Source organism: Oncorhynchus kisutch, linkage group LG13 (genome assembly GCF_002021735.2).
Source record: "Oncorhynchus kisutch isolate 150728-3 linkage group LG13, Okis_V2, whole genome shotgun sequence".
Taxonomy (NCBI): domain Eukaryota; kingdom Metazoa; phylum Chordata; class Actinopteri; order Salmoniformes; family Salmonidae; genus Oncorhynchus; species Oncorhynchus kisutch.
The window spans coordinates 22,138,236-22,154,599 of record NC_034186.2 but is presented as its reverse complement, the minus strand read 5'-3'; the positions used below and the strand labels follow the sequence as shown (position 1 = coordinate 22,154,599).

The following is a 16,364-nucleotide window of genomic DNA, read 5'->3' as shown; positions in this document are numbered from 1 at the left end:
TACACATTTACAATCCCCTTGCCTAGTCGCCAACCTCTAGAATCATTCCACACTGTTATCACAGTCACAGTTCATGTATACAGCTGTGGTGACGATGAGTTTCCTAAAGGATTATTCTAATCAGCCTCTGAAATTGGTCTGATTTAGTTCATGTGGGAGTCTGAGATGTGATTATAATCTAGCCGAATGCAGTGTTGCCCCTAGGAGTTTTTTCAGCAGTGGTGGCAAGGGTAGTGGGGGTAACGCTAGTAACGCTAGTACATTACTACTAGCGTTGACTGATTAATAATAATTGTTGGTTATAGTTGTTTTTCAAGTTTTGTTATGATCTGTATGGTGTAAAAAGTGTTCTACTTAAGCAATTTAATAGAAATAAGGCACCTCGGGGGGTTGTGGTATATCGCCTATATACCACGGCTAAGGGCTGTGCCTATGAACAGTCCTTAGCAGTGGTATATTGGCCATATACCACACCTCATCGGGCCTTATTGCTTAATTATAAACTGGCTACCAGCGTAATTAGAGCTCTGATATACCATGGCTGTCAGCCAATCAGCATTCAGGGCTCGAACCACCCAGTTTATAATGTGTAATAATTGTTGTTTGTAGCTGAGGGTTTCTCTGCCTCTGGCCAGTATTCACAAAGAGTCTCGGAGTATGAGTACTGATATAGGATAGGTTTTGCCTTCTAGAGATCATAATGAAAAATGATCTATGGAAAAGGAACCTTATCCTAGATCAGTAATCTTTTGAATACAGGTATAAGGCAATGATCATTAAAAAAAACATTGTCCTCCTTCATCTTAAATGGCACCAACCCCCATTGCCTGCAATTCTCTCTTCCAAATCTCACACATACATTGGGTAAAAGGGAGTGATTCTTACGCTATATATACAAACGTATGTGAACACCCCTTCAAATTAGTGGATTCGGCTATTTCTGCCACCCGTTGCTGACAGGTATATAAAATCGAGCACAAAGCCATGCAATCTCCATAGACAAGCATTGGCAGTAGAATGACCTTACTGAAGAGCTCAGTGATTTTCAACGTGGCACCGTCATAGGATGCTACCTTTCCAATAAGTCAGTTTGTAAAATTTCTGCCCTGCCAGAGCTGCCCCCAGTCAGTAAGTGCTGTTATGGTGAAGTGGAAACATCTAGGAGCAAAAACGGCTCAGCCATTAAGCGATAGGCCACACAAGCTCACAGAATGAGACCACCGAGTGCTGAAGCTGGTAGCATATAAAAAATAGTCTGTCCTCAGTTGTAACCCTCACTACCGAGTTCCAAAACTGCATCTGGAAGCAACGTCAGCACAAGAACTGTTCGTCGGGAGCTTCATGAAATGGGTTTCACATGCCTAAGATCACCATGTGCAATGCCAAGCGTCGGCTGGAGTGGTGTAAAGCTTGCCGCCATTGAATTCTGGAGCAGTGGAAACTCGTTCTCTGGAGTGATGACTTCACCGTCTGGCAGTCTGACGGATGAATCTGGGTTTGGCGGATGCCAGGAGAACGCTTCCTGCCCGAATGCATAGTGCCAACTGTAAAGTTTGGTGGAGGAGGAATAATAGTCAGGGGCTGTTTTTCATGGTTCGGGCTAGGCCCCTTAATTCCAGCGAAGGGAAATCATAACAGTACATCGTTCAATTAAATTCTAGACGATACTGTGCTTCCAACTTTGTGGCAACAGTTTGGGGAAGGCCCTTTCCTGTTTCAGCATGACAATGCACCTGTGCACAAAGAGAGGGCCACACAAAAATGGTTTGTTGAGATTGGTGTGGAAGAATTTGACTGGCCTTCACAGAGCCCTGACCTCAACCCCATCGAACACCTTTGGAATGAATTGGAACACCAACTGCGAGCCAGGTCTAATCGCCCAGCATCAGGGCCCGACCTCACTAATGCTCTTGTGGCTAAATGGAAACAAGTCCCCGCAGCAATATTCCAACATCTAGTGGAACGCCTTCCCAGAAGAGTGGAGGCTGTTATAGCAGCAAAGGGGGAACCAACTCCATATTAATGATTTTGGAATGAGATGTTCGGCAAGCAGGTGTCCAGATACTTTTGGTCATGTAGTGTAGTTCCAGAGCCCCGTTATGCCCATGTAATTACTCCCAGGGGAGTGTGACACCGCTAAAGGGTGCAGACTGTAGACAGCCTGGCTTGGTTAGAGCTGTATAGGCTGCAGGCAGGGTTAGGCTGTCTGGGTTAAATCATACATCCCGACAGGGAATATGGCAGGATGGATTAGAGAGAGAGAGAGAGAGAGAGAGAGAGAGAGAGAGAGAGAGAGAGACAGACAGACAGACAGACAGACAGACAGACAGACAGACAGACAGACAGACAGACAGACAGACAGACAGACAGACAGACAGACAGACAGACAGACAGACAGACAGACAGACAGACAGACAGACAGACAGACAGACAGACAGACAGACAGACAGACAGACAGACAGACAGACAGACAGACAGACAGACAGACAGACAGAGAGAGAGAGAGATAAAGCATGATGAGGCATGGGAGTGGCCTTCTCTAATCTGTCTCTGTGTTACTTGTGGCCAGTAGTCAGAGGGGATGAGAGCCAGAGAGTGGCAGAGGAAGGGAGAGAGTGAGTGAGTGTAATGTTTACTGTTCATTTTGATTGTTTATTTCACTTTTGTATGTTATCTACTTCACTTGCGTTGGCAATGTTAACATATGTTTCCCATGCCAATAAAGCGCCTTGAATTGAATTGAGTGAGGACGGGAGGGAGGATTTGTGTATGAAAGAGAGCTTCTCCCTACCCTCCAGCTCAGTTTTTTTTATAAACATTGAGGCGATGTGGAGGAGGTAGGAGTAGCCTCAGCTGATGACATCATCCATTTAGCTCAAGGGGATTCTGCAAGAGAGAGGGAGAGAGATGGAGAGTGAGAGAGGAAGGAGGGGTGGTTACCATGGTGATGGGTCCTTTTAAGCAGCTGCTGATTTGCTAGAGCTCTCTCCCTCTCTTCCCCCTCCCTCCCTCCCTCCCTCTCTTCCTCCTCCTCTCTCCCTCTCTCCTCTCCTCTCTCAACCAGCCATTTAGGCAAGAGATTGGTGCTCTGCGCACTAGGCTGTGGACCTTCCTGCTCCAGTCATTCTACTCTGTCTGCCACATGCGGGGATGGGAGACCCTACCCTCCAAGCACAGAGAGAGGATACTGGCAGGTAAGAGAAGGGAGGACATCTTTATTCTACAGGGCTTTTAGCTGTAGTTGGGAGGTAAACTGATCTGTCTCTCACTGCAGAAGACAGCCAGAGCTCTGTTTCTCTAAGCTCAGATGGGATATTACAGATATGTTCAATGTGTTTGATCTTGCTTGGCATGACAATGACCATAGGAGATGGCAAGTGACAGCACAAACAGATCTGGGACCAGGCTACAGTGACAATGACCATAGGAAATGGCAAGAGACAGCACAAACAGATCTGGGACCGGGCTACAGTCATGAAGCACAGGCTCTGTCTCTGCATGATTCGAGAGGAAGGAACCAAAGCCCATGAAGCATATGTTACTGCTGCTGCTGCCTCTGGGTAACATCAGACATTAAATGTCTGCTTTCAGCACAGCTGCAGAACAAAACAGAGCACAAACAGACACGACCTGAGGTCCATCTGTTGTTTGGGCGAGGAAGAGGGTCAGTCAGTCACTCACCCCATTTTCAGCCAATTTGTAGATAGCAAATAGGCTAAAACTGCACCATGTTCTCTTCTGTATTGTAATAAAGGGCTGGGGTGGAGGGTTGGATTTGTGGATTTTACACATAATTATATACATTCGCTGAGAAACAAATAATGCACGGCTTTGTTTTGACTGTATAGCTTTGTGATCCATTGAAATGCATAGCATGAATTATTTATTGAACTTGGTTTTAAAATTTCACTGACATTCCATACTGTCGAAATCTCTCTGTCACTAACATAGCTCACACGTACGCATGCACATACTCACGACAAGGCACGTAGAATTAATATGCATAGTTGCATAAGGTAATGTAGTCACACACGTCACATCATACACATCCAACACAGACACACAGTCACACAGTCACACACACACTCAACTACATTCCGGTGCATCGGTTTGGTCTTCATTTGGAGTATCCTTGGGAAATGGAAGGATGTGCTGTGAAGTCTTTTCTTGGTCAGAAGTCACAATTGATGGATGTTTCATTGATTAAATGAAAGCCTCTCCACGTTGTTTCACCTTCTGTATCTCATTCAAATCAAAATCAGGAAGCCTTAGGTGGAATAGCCTCGTTGCAGTATCGTCTCTTCAATGGACATGTCATGGATTTGATATCTCAGGGACATGTTGGTACAGTTCACATGGAAAATACCCATCAAATTGAATGCTCCTTGTGTTGAGAATGCAAGACAGAACTAGGTCAATGTGTCTTGAAAGATGTTTGTGGCGACCTGTTTTTTGGATGAGTACTGTGCTTTGAAGGTTTTTGAATGTGATTGTAATTTAACCAAGTTTAAAATGTGTTGTTATAATTATGTGTTTATTTAATTATGCCTCTTCCATAGCTGCTTTTGATAAAAGAAACAGTAGAAGACTTTGGGGAAAGCCTGTATTCACCAGCTCAAAGGTAATGCATGATAAAGGCTTATTTATTATTTAATTGACTAGTTATTGTTTTATTACTCTCTTGTATTGTTAAAACTTACTTGTGTGACATGTTCCCATCTATAACACAGATACACCTATGTAATGATTATGATATGTGGTTATGATGCCTATTTAGTTGCATGCACTGATTATACTTTACTCTGGATGAGAGAATCTAAGTGCTCAATGACTCAAATGTAAATGTCACGGTGTGATTATGATCTAGGATGGTGACTTTTAAAAGTCTGTAATTACTGCACACTGACACAGAAATGTGAATGGTCGAAACACTAGAGTGGGCCTCACACACACGCACACACACACACACACACACACACACACACACACACACACACACACACACACACACACACACACACACACACACACACACACACACTGATTCTGCTGCTGATGACTGTAGTTTCATCCTTGACACAGAAAACAATTACCTTTCAGCCCCTCAGAGTGATAAACGCACAGACCTTGTGTCGTATCAGACTTATGAAGAGTAACACAAGGCAGACAGAACCTTGAAATATGTGATGAGGGTTGCTTTTGTTTTACAAGCCTGGGTGTACAATACAGCTCAGTCACATGCAGGCATCCTCACCAGTATTATTCAAACCTATTGAATTAACATTTGCTTTTGGGAGTTTAGAAGATGCTCTTATTGCGATTAACTTACAATTAGTGCATTGATTCAACTAATGTATGTAAACCAACATATAATGAAAAACCTTTTTAGCCACTATCTGCAAAATCAGTGCTAATCACTTTCTCTATCACAGGTTAATTATAGGTAATTGCAGGTTAGATCGAACTTGCTTCATCCCAGTCTTTAGTTGTTGAATCAAGTCTGTAGGCTACTACTCCATTATCCTAAATGATGTTGTGTGATCTGATCTTTCCATTCAAACCTCTCCCCTCTCTCTCTCTCTAGCAGCCGAGGGGTGCAAGATGCCCTTGAGTTCCTGCAGCTCCTTGTGAAAGACTTCTTGTCCACAGGACCATTTGGGTCATCAGGAACACAGGGAAAGGAAGTTGCACTGCAGTTACATCATCAGCCACCATGAAGTCAGACGGGCTGGGGACGCCAGGCCTCCCATCCACCGCAGGGAGAGGGACTGGTGCTACCAAGCCTGGAGACACTGGCCCATTCAGGGCAAAGAACGTCAAGACCAAGCAGCCAGGCGACCACCAGAGCACCACGGCTAAAGCCAAGACTACAACCTTCGCATCAGCCAAACCAGTGCTCAATGGTACGGCTGGCCCAGGGGGGGCTAGGAGGGAGGTAGCCACCGCTAACGGACCCAGGGGGTCCCCAACAGGTGGGAAGGGGACTAAGGACCAGGACAGGAAGCCTAGCCCTAACCCTGGAGCCAGGCCCAAGACCTCTCCCCCAGGCACCACCTCCACAGCTCAGGCCAGGCCAGGGAAGCTGCAGAAGAATACAGCAGGGAAGGGTGACTCTCTTCAGGGGGCAGACAGCAGCACGGCCCACCCCGCAACTACCACCCCCTCCACATCAGGCAGTGCCTCTCCTGACAACAGTTCCGGAAGCCCACGCAACTGCCCCACCATGCCAGGTCTGGTCTAACATCCAACATAATTAACTTGCTCCCCAGTGGGCAAAACTGGTTGAAAATACATTATAATGACTTTGTAATGATTTTCAACTCGTTTTGCCAGCTGGGAAACTGTATTTCCCTTGTCTAACATCCAATGTTATTAAGTTGCCTCCCAGTAGGGCAAAAACTGTTGAAAAGACATAATGATGTTGTAATTACATTGTAATGACGTTGTGATAATAACGCTGTAATGACGTTGTGATAAGGACTCTGTAATGACGTTGTGATAAGGACTCTGTAATGACGTTGTGATAAGGACTCTGTAATGACGTGATTCTAACCAGTTTTGACGCTGGGTTAATTCACTCATTGTTATGATGAGATTAATTTGATTTTATGGAAAGTTAGAGTGTCTGAAAAATTAGCTTGATTCAGAAATTAATGGTAGCAGGTTTTGTGAATAATAAGTAGCAGAGTGATTTAAATGAATTATGCTTTATCCCAGAGGGGCGGCAGGTAGCTTAGTGATTAGAGCGTTGGACTAGTAACCGAAAGGTTGCAAGATCGAATCCCTGAACTGACAAGGTTGTTCTTCCCATGAACAAGGCAGTTAACCCATTGTCGTTGAAAATAAGGATTTGTTCTTAACTGACTTGCCTAGTTAAATGAAGGTAAAATGAATCAAATAGGGAGACGGGAGAGAATACATTGAAGTAGAAACGCGTTGCAGTAGTGGTGTGTATAAAGATGAATCAGAAAGCACTCCTTTCTTTCACACGTATTAATCAGTTCAATGGTAGCACAGTGCCTTACATTCATATAGGTAGCACAGCCAATTGTTTCTCCACCGCAAGTCTGGTCCTAGCTCCTGTGGTGACGGTGTATGCTAGTTTGTAGACTAAAATCAAAGTTTATTGGTTGCATACACAGTTACACAAACCAGTGCTCAACAGTACGGCTGGCCCAGGGGGGGCTAGGAGGGAGGTAGCCACCGCTAACAGACCCAGGGGGTCCCCAACAGGTGTTATATCAGGGGGTCCCCAACAGATGTTATACAGGTGCAGCGAAAGTCTAAATCTTTTTTTAAATCTAGAAAAATCTCAAACAAATCCAAATTACAATTCAAATAACACTATAACAATAATCCAAAAACCTATCTGTGCTTATGTGCATGTGATTAATGTACACAAAGATATACCATGAATGATATGTACAACAATATATATTACAGTGAGCTATGTCAAGTATACAATATATACAGACACAGTGGGTCTAAACAGTATGGAAATGGGAAGCATTGATTGTTCAATGTCTAAATGGGACAGCAGTGTGTGTGTGTGTGTGTGTGTGTGTGTGTGTGTGTGTGTGTGTGTGTGTGTGTGTGTGTGTGTGTGTGTGTGTGTGTGTGTGTGTGTGTGTGTGTGTGTGTGTGTGTGTATGAGAGCTTGTGTTTGTGTTTTTGTGTGAGTGTGTGTGTGTGTGTGTGTGTGTGTGTGTGTGTGTGTGTGTGTGTGTGTGTGTGTGTGTGTGTGTGTGTGTGTGTGTGTGTGTGTGTGTGTGTGTGTACAGTGCCTTCGGGAAGAAATCAGACCACTTGACTTTTTCCATATTCTGTTACGTTACAGGCTTATTTTAATATGCATTAAGTCAAACTTTTTCCTCATCAATCTAAACACAATACCCGTCAATTACAAAGTGAAAACAGATTTTTATTTATTTTTTGTAAGGTATCAAAAATAAAAAACAGAAATACCAGAAGACCCTTTGCTATTAGCCTCAAAATTGAGCTCAGGTACATCCTGTTTAAATGTACCATCCTTTAGATAGTTCTACAACTTGATTGGAGTCCACCTGTGGTAAATTCAATTGATTGTAAATAAAATAAAAGAGAACCGCACACTCTAGGAGCTCAGATGCAATAATTTAATTACCAACGTTTCGACAGCCAAGCTGTCTTCATCAGGGTATAATCACAAACACTGCGGGATGACTTGTTTATATAGTGTCAAAAGACACAGGTGTCTGTAATCATGGCCAAGAGTGGCCTAATATCATTGGTTAATAATCAAATATTAAAATGTCATACAAAGAACAGCATACAAACAAATGGATAACAAATTAAATTGATTGGACATGATTTGGAAAGACCCACACCTGTCTATATAAGGTCCCACAGTTGACAGTGCATGTCAGAGCAAAAACCAAGCCATGAGGTCGAAGGAATTGTCCGTAGAGCTCCGAGACAGGATTGTGTCAAGGAAGAGATCTGGGGAAGGGTACGAAAACATTTATGCAGCATTGAAGCTCCCCAGGTACACAGTGGCCTCCATCATTCTTAAATGGAAGAAGTTTGGAACCCCCAAGACTCTTCCTAGAGCTGACCACCCGGCCAAACTGAGCTATCGGGGTGAAGGGCCTTGGTCAGGGAGGTGACCAAGAATCCGATGGTCACACTGAAATACCTCCAGAGTTCCTCTATGGAGATGGGACAACTTTCCAGAAGGACAACCATCTCTGCAGCACTCCACCAATCAGGCCTTTATGGTAGAGTGGCCAGACGGGAGCCACTCCTCAGTAAAAGGCACATGGCGGCCCACTTGGAGTTCGCCAAAAGGCACCTAAAGACTCTCACCCCATGAGAAACAAGATTCTCTGGTCTGATGAAACCAAAATGGATCTCTTTGGCCTGAATGCAAAGCATCACAACTGGAGGAAACCTGGCACCATCCCAACGATGGAACATGGTGGTGGCAGCATCTCCGGACCTGAACCCGATCTAACATCTCAGGAGAGACCTGAAAATAGCTGTGCAGCGATGCTCCCCACCCAACCTGACAGAGTTTGACAGAATCTGCGGAGAAAAATGAGGGAAAACTCCACCAAATACAGGTGTACCAAGCTTGTAGTGTTGTACCCAAGAAGACTTGAGGCTGCAATCGCTTCCAAAGGTGCTTCAACAAAGTACTGAGTAAAGGGTCAGAATATTTATTTTGAATACATTTGCAAACATTTCTAAAAACATGTTTTTGCTTTGTCATTATGGGGTATTGTGATGTCATTATGGGGTATTGTGATGTCATTATGGGGTATTGTGATGTCATTATGGGGTATTGTGTGTAGATTCATGAGGGAAGAAAACAATTGAACCCATTTTAGAATAAGGCTGTAACGTAACAAAATGTGGGAACTTTCCGAATGCACTGTATGTGTGCGAAAAGGACTCAATAAGGTGTAGATTAGAGTATAAGGCCTCAGCCGATCTGTCCCTCCTTTTCATTCAACAGAGAAAGGGAGAGACGCAGAGTGCCATATGCTCTCCCTCTCTCTAACCAGCCCAGTCATCCCATCTATCTACTCTACTCCAGCTCTATGTTATTGCCTCTGATTTTGCAATATTTTGGCTTTGATGTGCAGTACTAATATCAGTTCCTAGCCTCTAGCTCTCACATCCTTGTTAGCTCTCCTTATAATGGAATCATCTCTGTACTTTGTTTGAGGATTTCATGAGTTCAATTAGCATTTCTCCCCTCAAAACTGCCTGTTTATTGTTGCTCTATTTGTCCCCAGTAAGCTGTATAAATTAATTCTGCCTCTTAATCCCTCATTCTAAGTGAGCAGTTTTCATTTTCTGAAATGAGACCGTTTCCAACAATAAATATCAGTGTTTGGTTAAACACACTATAACGATCCTCTGTGTTTTAGATCTTAAGACAAAAACCCAGGCTAAAGTTCTGACCAAATCTCCACTGACCAAACCCCCCCAGAAAACAGACACCACAAAGACCAACAGGTAAGCAGCACTGCACCCGATATCAGAACATCCAATTTTGGTAGACCATCCCTGAGAAATGGTGGAAATAACTCTGCTGCCCCCCACTGTTATATAGTGGTAATTGCTAGTCCACACAGAGATGGGTGAAACGATACATTGCAGTACTTGTTAATGCCATGGTCTTTTGAGGTTTATGTGCTTTCATCCCTTAGTCTGATCAGACCCTGTGATTTTGTATCCTTTATTGAATGATTGTTGTTATTGTCCTAAATTAAACATATTTTTAAGCAATTAAAATGGCTTTCATTTTGTGAGTGTAAGGATAAATGTTCTGTTCTCCGGTGCTGTTCTTTTGACCTCATGGTTTTTTCATCTCCCTGATCAGCCCTACCAATAAGCCTACCACCAGAGAGGTCAATAAAGCCAAGCTCCCCGCTACAGGAAGAACAACAACTGTAGGAACAGGAGCCAGAGCAGACACAAAGGGGATGAGCACACCAACAGGCTCAGCTGAGAACCAGAGTGAGAAACCGCGTGTGTTTGCACGCGCGTTCATGCGTGCATGTGTATTTCTTCCAATACAAATCCTAACATCATCTCACTGGGCCAAACTATTGAAATATGTTTCTCCTCTCATGCAGTCTCTAGACCTGGGTCATCCCTGAGTGCCAGAAAGCCTGCGTCTCCCAGGAAAGAGGAGGATAAGGATGGTTCCAAAGTCTCAGCAGACAAAGCAGCCAGGAAGACCACAAAAACCACCCCAGCTACCGCAGCCACGGCCAAATCTAATTCTAAACCAGTAAAAGCCATCTCCAGCTCCTCTCCTTCCAAACAGCCTCCACTAGCAACGGCCAAACCTGGGCCAAAGCAGAATGCTACCTCTGAATCTCCTACAGAGAAAGCCTCACCCAAGTCAGCGGGGCCAGTTAAAAACGTATCCTCTGTCATTTCATCCAAAAACCCTGCAGCTAAAGAGAAAGAGGGATCTAATGGTAAAACCTCTACAGAGACCCAGCAGGCTAATGACACTGGTTCCGGAGCAGAGAGGGTCTCCTCACATTCAGATCCCAGAGAGAAGGCCTCAGAGCCAGTAGCACCATCCACAGAGCAGAGTCCAGCTCATAACATTCCACTACCACCATGCCCCCAGGGCCACAGTGGAGGAGGGGACTCCCTCTCCTTACCCCTGAATGCCAGCCCTACGCTAAGTCCTCAGAAATCTGCCAAACAACCAGGTAAACCTAACTGCACAAGAGGAGTCAGGGCTCTGTCCAATCAGCCACCAGCAATCAACCACATATTTAATGGGAATAACCTTGTAAGCGGAGAGCCTGCTAAGCACACAGAGGGGACACACACATGTAAACACACTCCTGGCTCAGCCACAGACCTTCCACTGGACACCCCAACTCCAGGCAGCCCTCTGGAGGACTCGTGGAGCAGCCTGCACCACCAGGTCAGCCCCGAGTCAGAATCCGGCAGTGCCACCACCTCATCAGACGACATCAAGCCTCGCTCTGAGGACTACGACGCCGGGGGCTCCCAGGACGATGTGGATGACTGCTGCTCCAACGAGCGCGGCGAATCCAAGGGGGGCGGCACCATGCGTTGCCATGACTTCCTGGGTCGCAGTAGTAGTGACACGAGTACGCCTGAGGAGCTGAAGATGCTGGATGGTGGACTGCGGGTCGAGGTGAGGCTGAAGGGGTGCGAGGTAGAGACCACCAGCGAGGAGGAAGGGGTGAAGCAACGGCCGCGCTCCTGGCTGAGCAGGGACCGAGACGAGGTCCCTGTTGAGGAGGAGGTGCAGGCCAATATTACAGTGAAGCAGGTCCCCGACAGCCAGCTCTTCTCCTCTGAGGAGTCCGAGGAGTCTGAGGAAGAGGATGAGAGGTCAGAGGTCGAGGTTCTTCCTGTTCACCAGGCCCCTCTGCCTCCTGCCGATCCCTCTTCTCAATTCCAGGGCATTGTGAACATGGCCTTCGAGGATGGAGCTGACCCTGGTCAAGTCAACGAACAGCAGCAGCAACTGGACTACCAATCAGCCTCTAACTTCCGCCGCTCTGTTCTGATCTCTGTTGACGAGTGTGAGGAGCTGGGATCAGAGGAGTGCGGGGTGCAGACTCCACCCCAGCAACAGCCTGATGACCCCCTCATGCCCTGCGATGTCTTCGGGAGCAACCCTTCTCCGGCCCCTCAGTCAGTCCCCAACTTTGTCTCTCACTCTGGGGGGCACCTGGCATCAGACTTTCCCAAAAGCACACCTCAGCAGCAGCAGGAACAAGGCAACGAGCACGAGTCCAACAACAACAAACCCAACAAACCCATTGTTTTCCTCACTGAGATCCAAGATCCTCTGGTAGATGACCATAACCCCACCAAAGTGGAGGGAGTAGAGCCCAGCCCTGGTTGCCCTTCTCTGGACCATGACCCCACTGACCTGCCTCCCCAAGAGCGAGAGAGACCCTGCCACCTAGACCTCCGGCCTGCTGAACAGTACAGCAATGGAGGATCACCACGCAAGAACCCCTCAACCAAGCCTAGCCAAGCATCTGTACCTGTGCATGTAGACAGCAAGAGATCAGACTTACATACAGACTTAAATGACCCTCAGCAGAAAGGGGGCTCTCCTGTACATGCAGCTATCCCACAATCCCCAGCAGGTAATGTATAATGATCTACATCTAGGAACCCACCTAATTTAAACCCTGTAGTCAAACCCCTCACCCATTCTCCCTCCCCACCCAGCCAAACTCCATTAGTCAAGTCATAGTTAGTTCATTAGTTCTCCCTTTGTATCTTGCAATCTCCTCTGTCTGATATAACATGATGCTCAGACTATTCATTTGCATTATGACACGTACACTTATCCCCTTCCTCTCAAAATGAATATAATACAGATTACTTAACTAGTTCAAACTCAAATTGGATAAGGGGTAATTTTTTTATATGCCCATATACTGTAGCCAAAATCTTGTTATAAATACACTAAACATCTGTGTACCAGTCCCTTGATTTGAATTGGTAACACCAATATCCGTATAAAAAAAAAAATTGAGATTGGTCAATCAAGAAACGTGCAGAAGTAGCTTAGCTATAATCATCTTATAACAACTGAACTACCTTTTTTCAGAGGCATTCTGACCTTGACTACTTAGATTACTTATGGAAAGAAAAAGCAATGTTGATTTCAATGAGAACTGATACTAAAATATTAAGTGTGAGTCCTAAATGGCACCCTATTCCCTTTTATAAGGCACTACTTTTGACCACGGCCCGTAAGGTCAAAAGTAGTGCACTGTGGAAGGAATAGGTTTCCATTTGGGATACATATTTAGTGTAAAATAGTGTGTCATGTGTTGGTTAGAAACCCCCTGCCTTCTGACAAGGTGTGGCGGACTGATGTAGGCCTAGTTGTACGAATGCACTTTGATGTACATAAAAATGCAAATATTCAATGATTTTTCATTGTTTCTTTTAGTGAATGCAACGAAATCCAACAGCTCCTGGCCTTTTTTAAGCCACAGCTGATGATATTATTTATTAGATTGATGTTTCCATAATTTGTATTTCATGCAGAAGACGTGCAACCAAGATATGTTTTTTTATTTTTATCAAATGACACAATAATATGCAAAGTGGCCAGTTGATTTGGAGGGTAAATCCACAAATACTAAGCTGTCATTACGACCAGATTGCTTTTGAGAAAGATGTCAATCTTTGTTTTACTTACCTACAGGGACCCTTGCCTACCCAGGATTGGCTTGTTTTTGTTATTTATTGTCAGACCCTTCTAACCTGTATCTTCTCCTCAGTCTGCTTATCAAAAAGACATCTGCATGATGGTAGTACATGGTAGTTGTTATGTCTTTTTATTTATTCCACCCAATATGTTTGTTTTTACTTAATTCTTTTTTTACTTGTTTTATTATGTAATGCTGGTTTGGTTCAATAGACGTGTGGTACTGCCTGGTAGTTTTCTGTATGTGGTGTGTCTAGAACAATCTTTATATTCCATGTCTCTCTTTTTTCACTCTCATATGATACAGCAAAGCTATTACTTAGTTAGGGGTCACGTCTCAAATGGCACCCTATTCCTCATATAGTGCACTATACAGGTGATATGGTGGCATTTGGGATGCATACTAGTTACGGTCTATCCCAGTGCAAAACATATCAATCTTGTTTTTGCTGTCAACAGCAATAAGGGGTCAATTGTGTCATCCATTGCCAGCATGGATCTGTTATTTACAGTGATATGGAAGCAGTGTTAATTACAGAAAGAAACTGTACATAAAATCAGATGGGAAATGTTAGATTAACCTATGTACTTCCCTTTGTGCTGCAAAGTAAATCATTTCTGCCTGAATTTAGGTTTTTGTGACAGTATTATAATCATATCTGTACAATACAATAGTTCTATTCATTAGTTAAAGATACCTGCACGGTTTATTTCTTCAAACATATCACTGGTGCCTGAGCAAACTGAGTTATGCAGAGTTAACTAACAAGCGCTGGCAATGCAATGAATGGCTTACTGTGTTTTTTACTGGTGGATAAAAGAGACACATCCAGACAACTACATCCCTCTGTGCTTGACCTTTAAGGCAGCTGTCCATCCTATCTGCCACCCACAGTCCAGGTCAGTGACTACTCATATCAACCATTTCATATTATAATCCATTGGTCTGTAACTAGGTACCAACAATGGTGAAATGAGGGCCTCCCGCCTCTCTCCTAGTGGAATAGAGGACAGGTTATTGACTCATCAAGGGTGAAACTTTAGTCATCTAAATGTTGGGATAATAACGTAAAAGTGACATGCAGGATAACTTTGTAATGACTATGGACTTATGGAAAGATGAATTGTTATGTCATTGTCAACTGTTTTTAGGGGGCATTGAAGGACAATGAGACAGACTGGATCAAACAACAACCCCAACCTGTACACATGACTGACGCCCCTCCAAAACCCTCTCTACCAACTATGAACTGAACGTGAGACAAGCTTTTGAGCACCTCAGCTCCTCTGACAACAGCAGCAGGAGGAGCACAGTTGGGTAGGAGGAGGAGAACGACAAAGAGGAAGATTACAATGGAGAGAGTGGTAAATTTGCAGAGCGTGACTGGAGCATGCTGAAGCAACTCCTCTCGGACCAGGAGTCCAGTCTTGGCTTCATAAACCCAGTCCCTGAGGACCTAAACCTAGCCCAGTATCTCATCAAGTAGACCCTGTCCGTCTCCCGGGACTGCCTGGACACCCAGCAAACCTTCCTGCTCCACGAGAAGGAGACATTTAAACGCTGGGCAGAGCTCATATCACCCCTGGAGGACTCCACAACCAGCATCACTGTGACCAGCTTCTCGCCCGAGTATGCTGCCTCTCCGCAGGGGTAGTGGACCATCGTGGAGCTAGAAACTTATCACTGACAAAGCCTATACAGAATTAAGGACTAATGGATCATCTTGGAGTTAGAAACACATCACTTGATTGACAGGTTTAAGGACTAAGGAGACACTATGTTAACTTCTTTCTGGATTTATCAACCTTCTCTCTAGATTCATCAACTAAACAACACTTCTTCTGAGACAGACACTACAACAGTACTTTCTATCAGCGGGACCTGTTACACTTTCTCTCTGGACTTCTGCAACATGTCTATGGTTTACTGACATCTACAGCACCACAATTATTCTGTCTTGATGTTTGAGTCATCCTCTATTTATTGGTTGACTGTCTCATGCTTTTTATGCTGCTTTTTATGCTGCTTTTTATGCTGCTTTTTATGCTGCTTTTTATGAGCTTTGAGTTTTTTCGGACTCTCAAACTGAACTTGTTTGTTTGCATTCAGTCCCCTTCACAGTGCTTGACTTGGACTGAAATAGGTTCCAGTACTCATTTTGGGTGCCGGTACTGTTTATATTTAGGTAAAGGAGCTCCACAATACCTTTCGATAAGAGGAACAGGAGCTTAAGCCGTAGAACATTTTAGGTGCCGGAACTCAGCTCCAGTGAGCTCCTGCCCAAGTCAAGCTCTGCCCCTTCATCATCTTCAGTTTAGACACAAATAAGGTGTTGTGCATGCGGACATTTGTGTATGTTTAACTGTTTACTTGGTGTTCGCAACCTTCAGAAAGAAGAAAATAAAAAATACATGTTTTTCTCATGGCTCTCTACTCATGATGATGGTTAAACAGTGGAGTGTCACAGAAACCAGAGAACATGTTGGTCTGTTGGCTTTATATTCATTGTGTATATGAAAATTAAAATGTTTGGTTCTAAATACAATGGTTTCATATTTTGGGGGGTTTGGTGATAGTGAAAATACAATAGCAGATCATTTTAAAAAAAATAAACAGATAATTTGTGAAATTATATAG

At 44.3% G+C, this 16,364-nt stretch overlaps 1 protein-coding gene across 2 annotated transcripts; it reads left to right on the top strand.

Moving 5' to 3' along the window:
- Window positions 1-3,067: 3,067 nt before the first annotated feature.
- LOC109903014 (AP2-interacting clathrin-endocytosis protein) lies at window positions 3,068-16,267 on the top strand. Of its 2 annotated transcripts, none has more exons than XM_031785769.1 (6): window positions 3,068-3,194; window positions 4,560-4,621; window positions 5,588-6,230; window positions 9,915-10,002; window positions 10,370-10,506; window positions 10,626-16,267. In XM_031785769.1, the coding sequence occupies exons 3-6, from the start codon at window positions 5,714-5,716 to the stop codon at window positions 12,656-12,658; spliced, it is 2,775 nt and encodes a 924-aa protein (XP_031641629.1). In that variant the 5' UTR covers window positions 3,068-3,194; window positions 4,560-4,621; window positions 5,588-5,713; the 3' UTR covers window positions 12,659-16,267. The 2 variants fall into 2 exon arrangements, with proteins under 2 accessions (XP_031641629.1, XP_031641628.1); XM_031785768.1 differs by having other exon boundaries at window positions 3,071-3,194; window positions 5,585-6,230.
- Window positions 16,268-16,364: the final 97 nt, after the last annotated feature.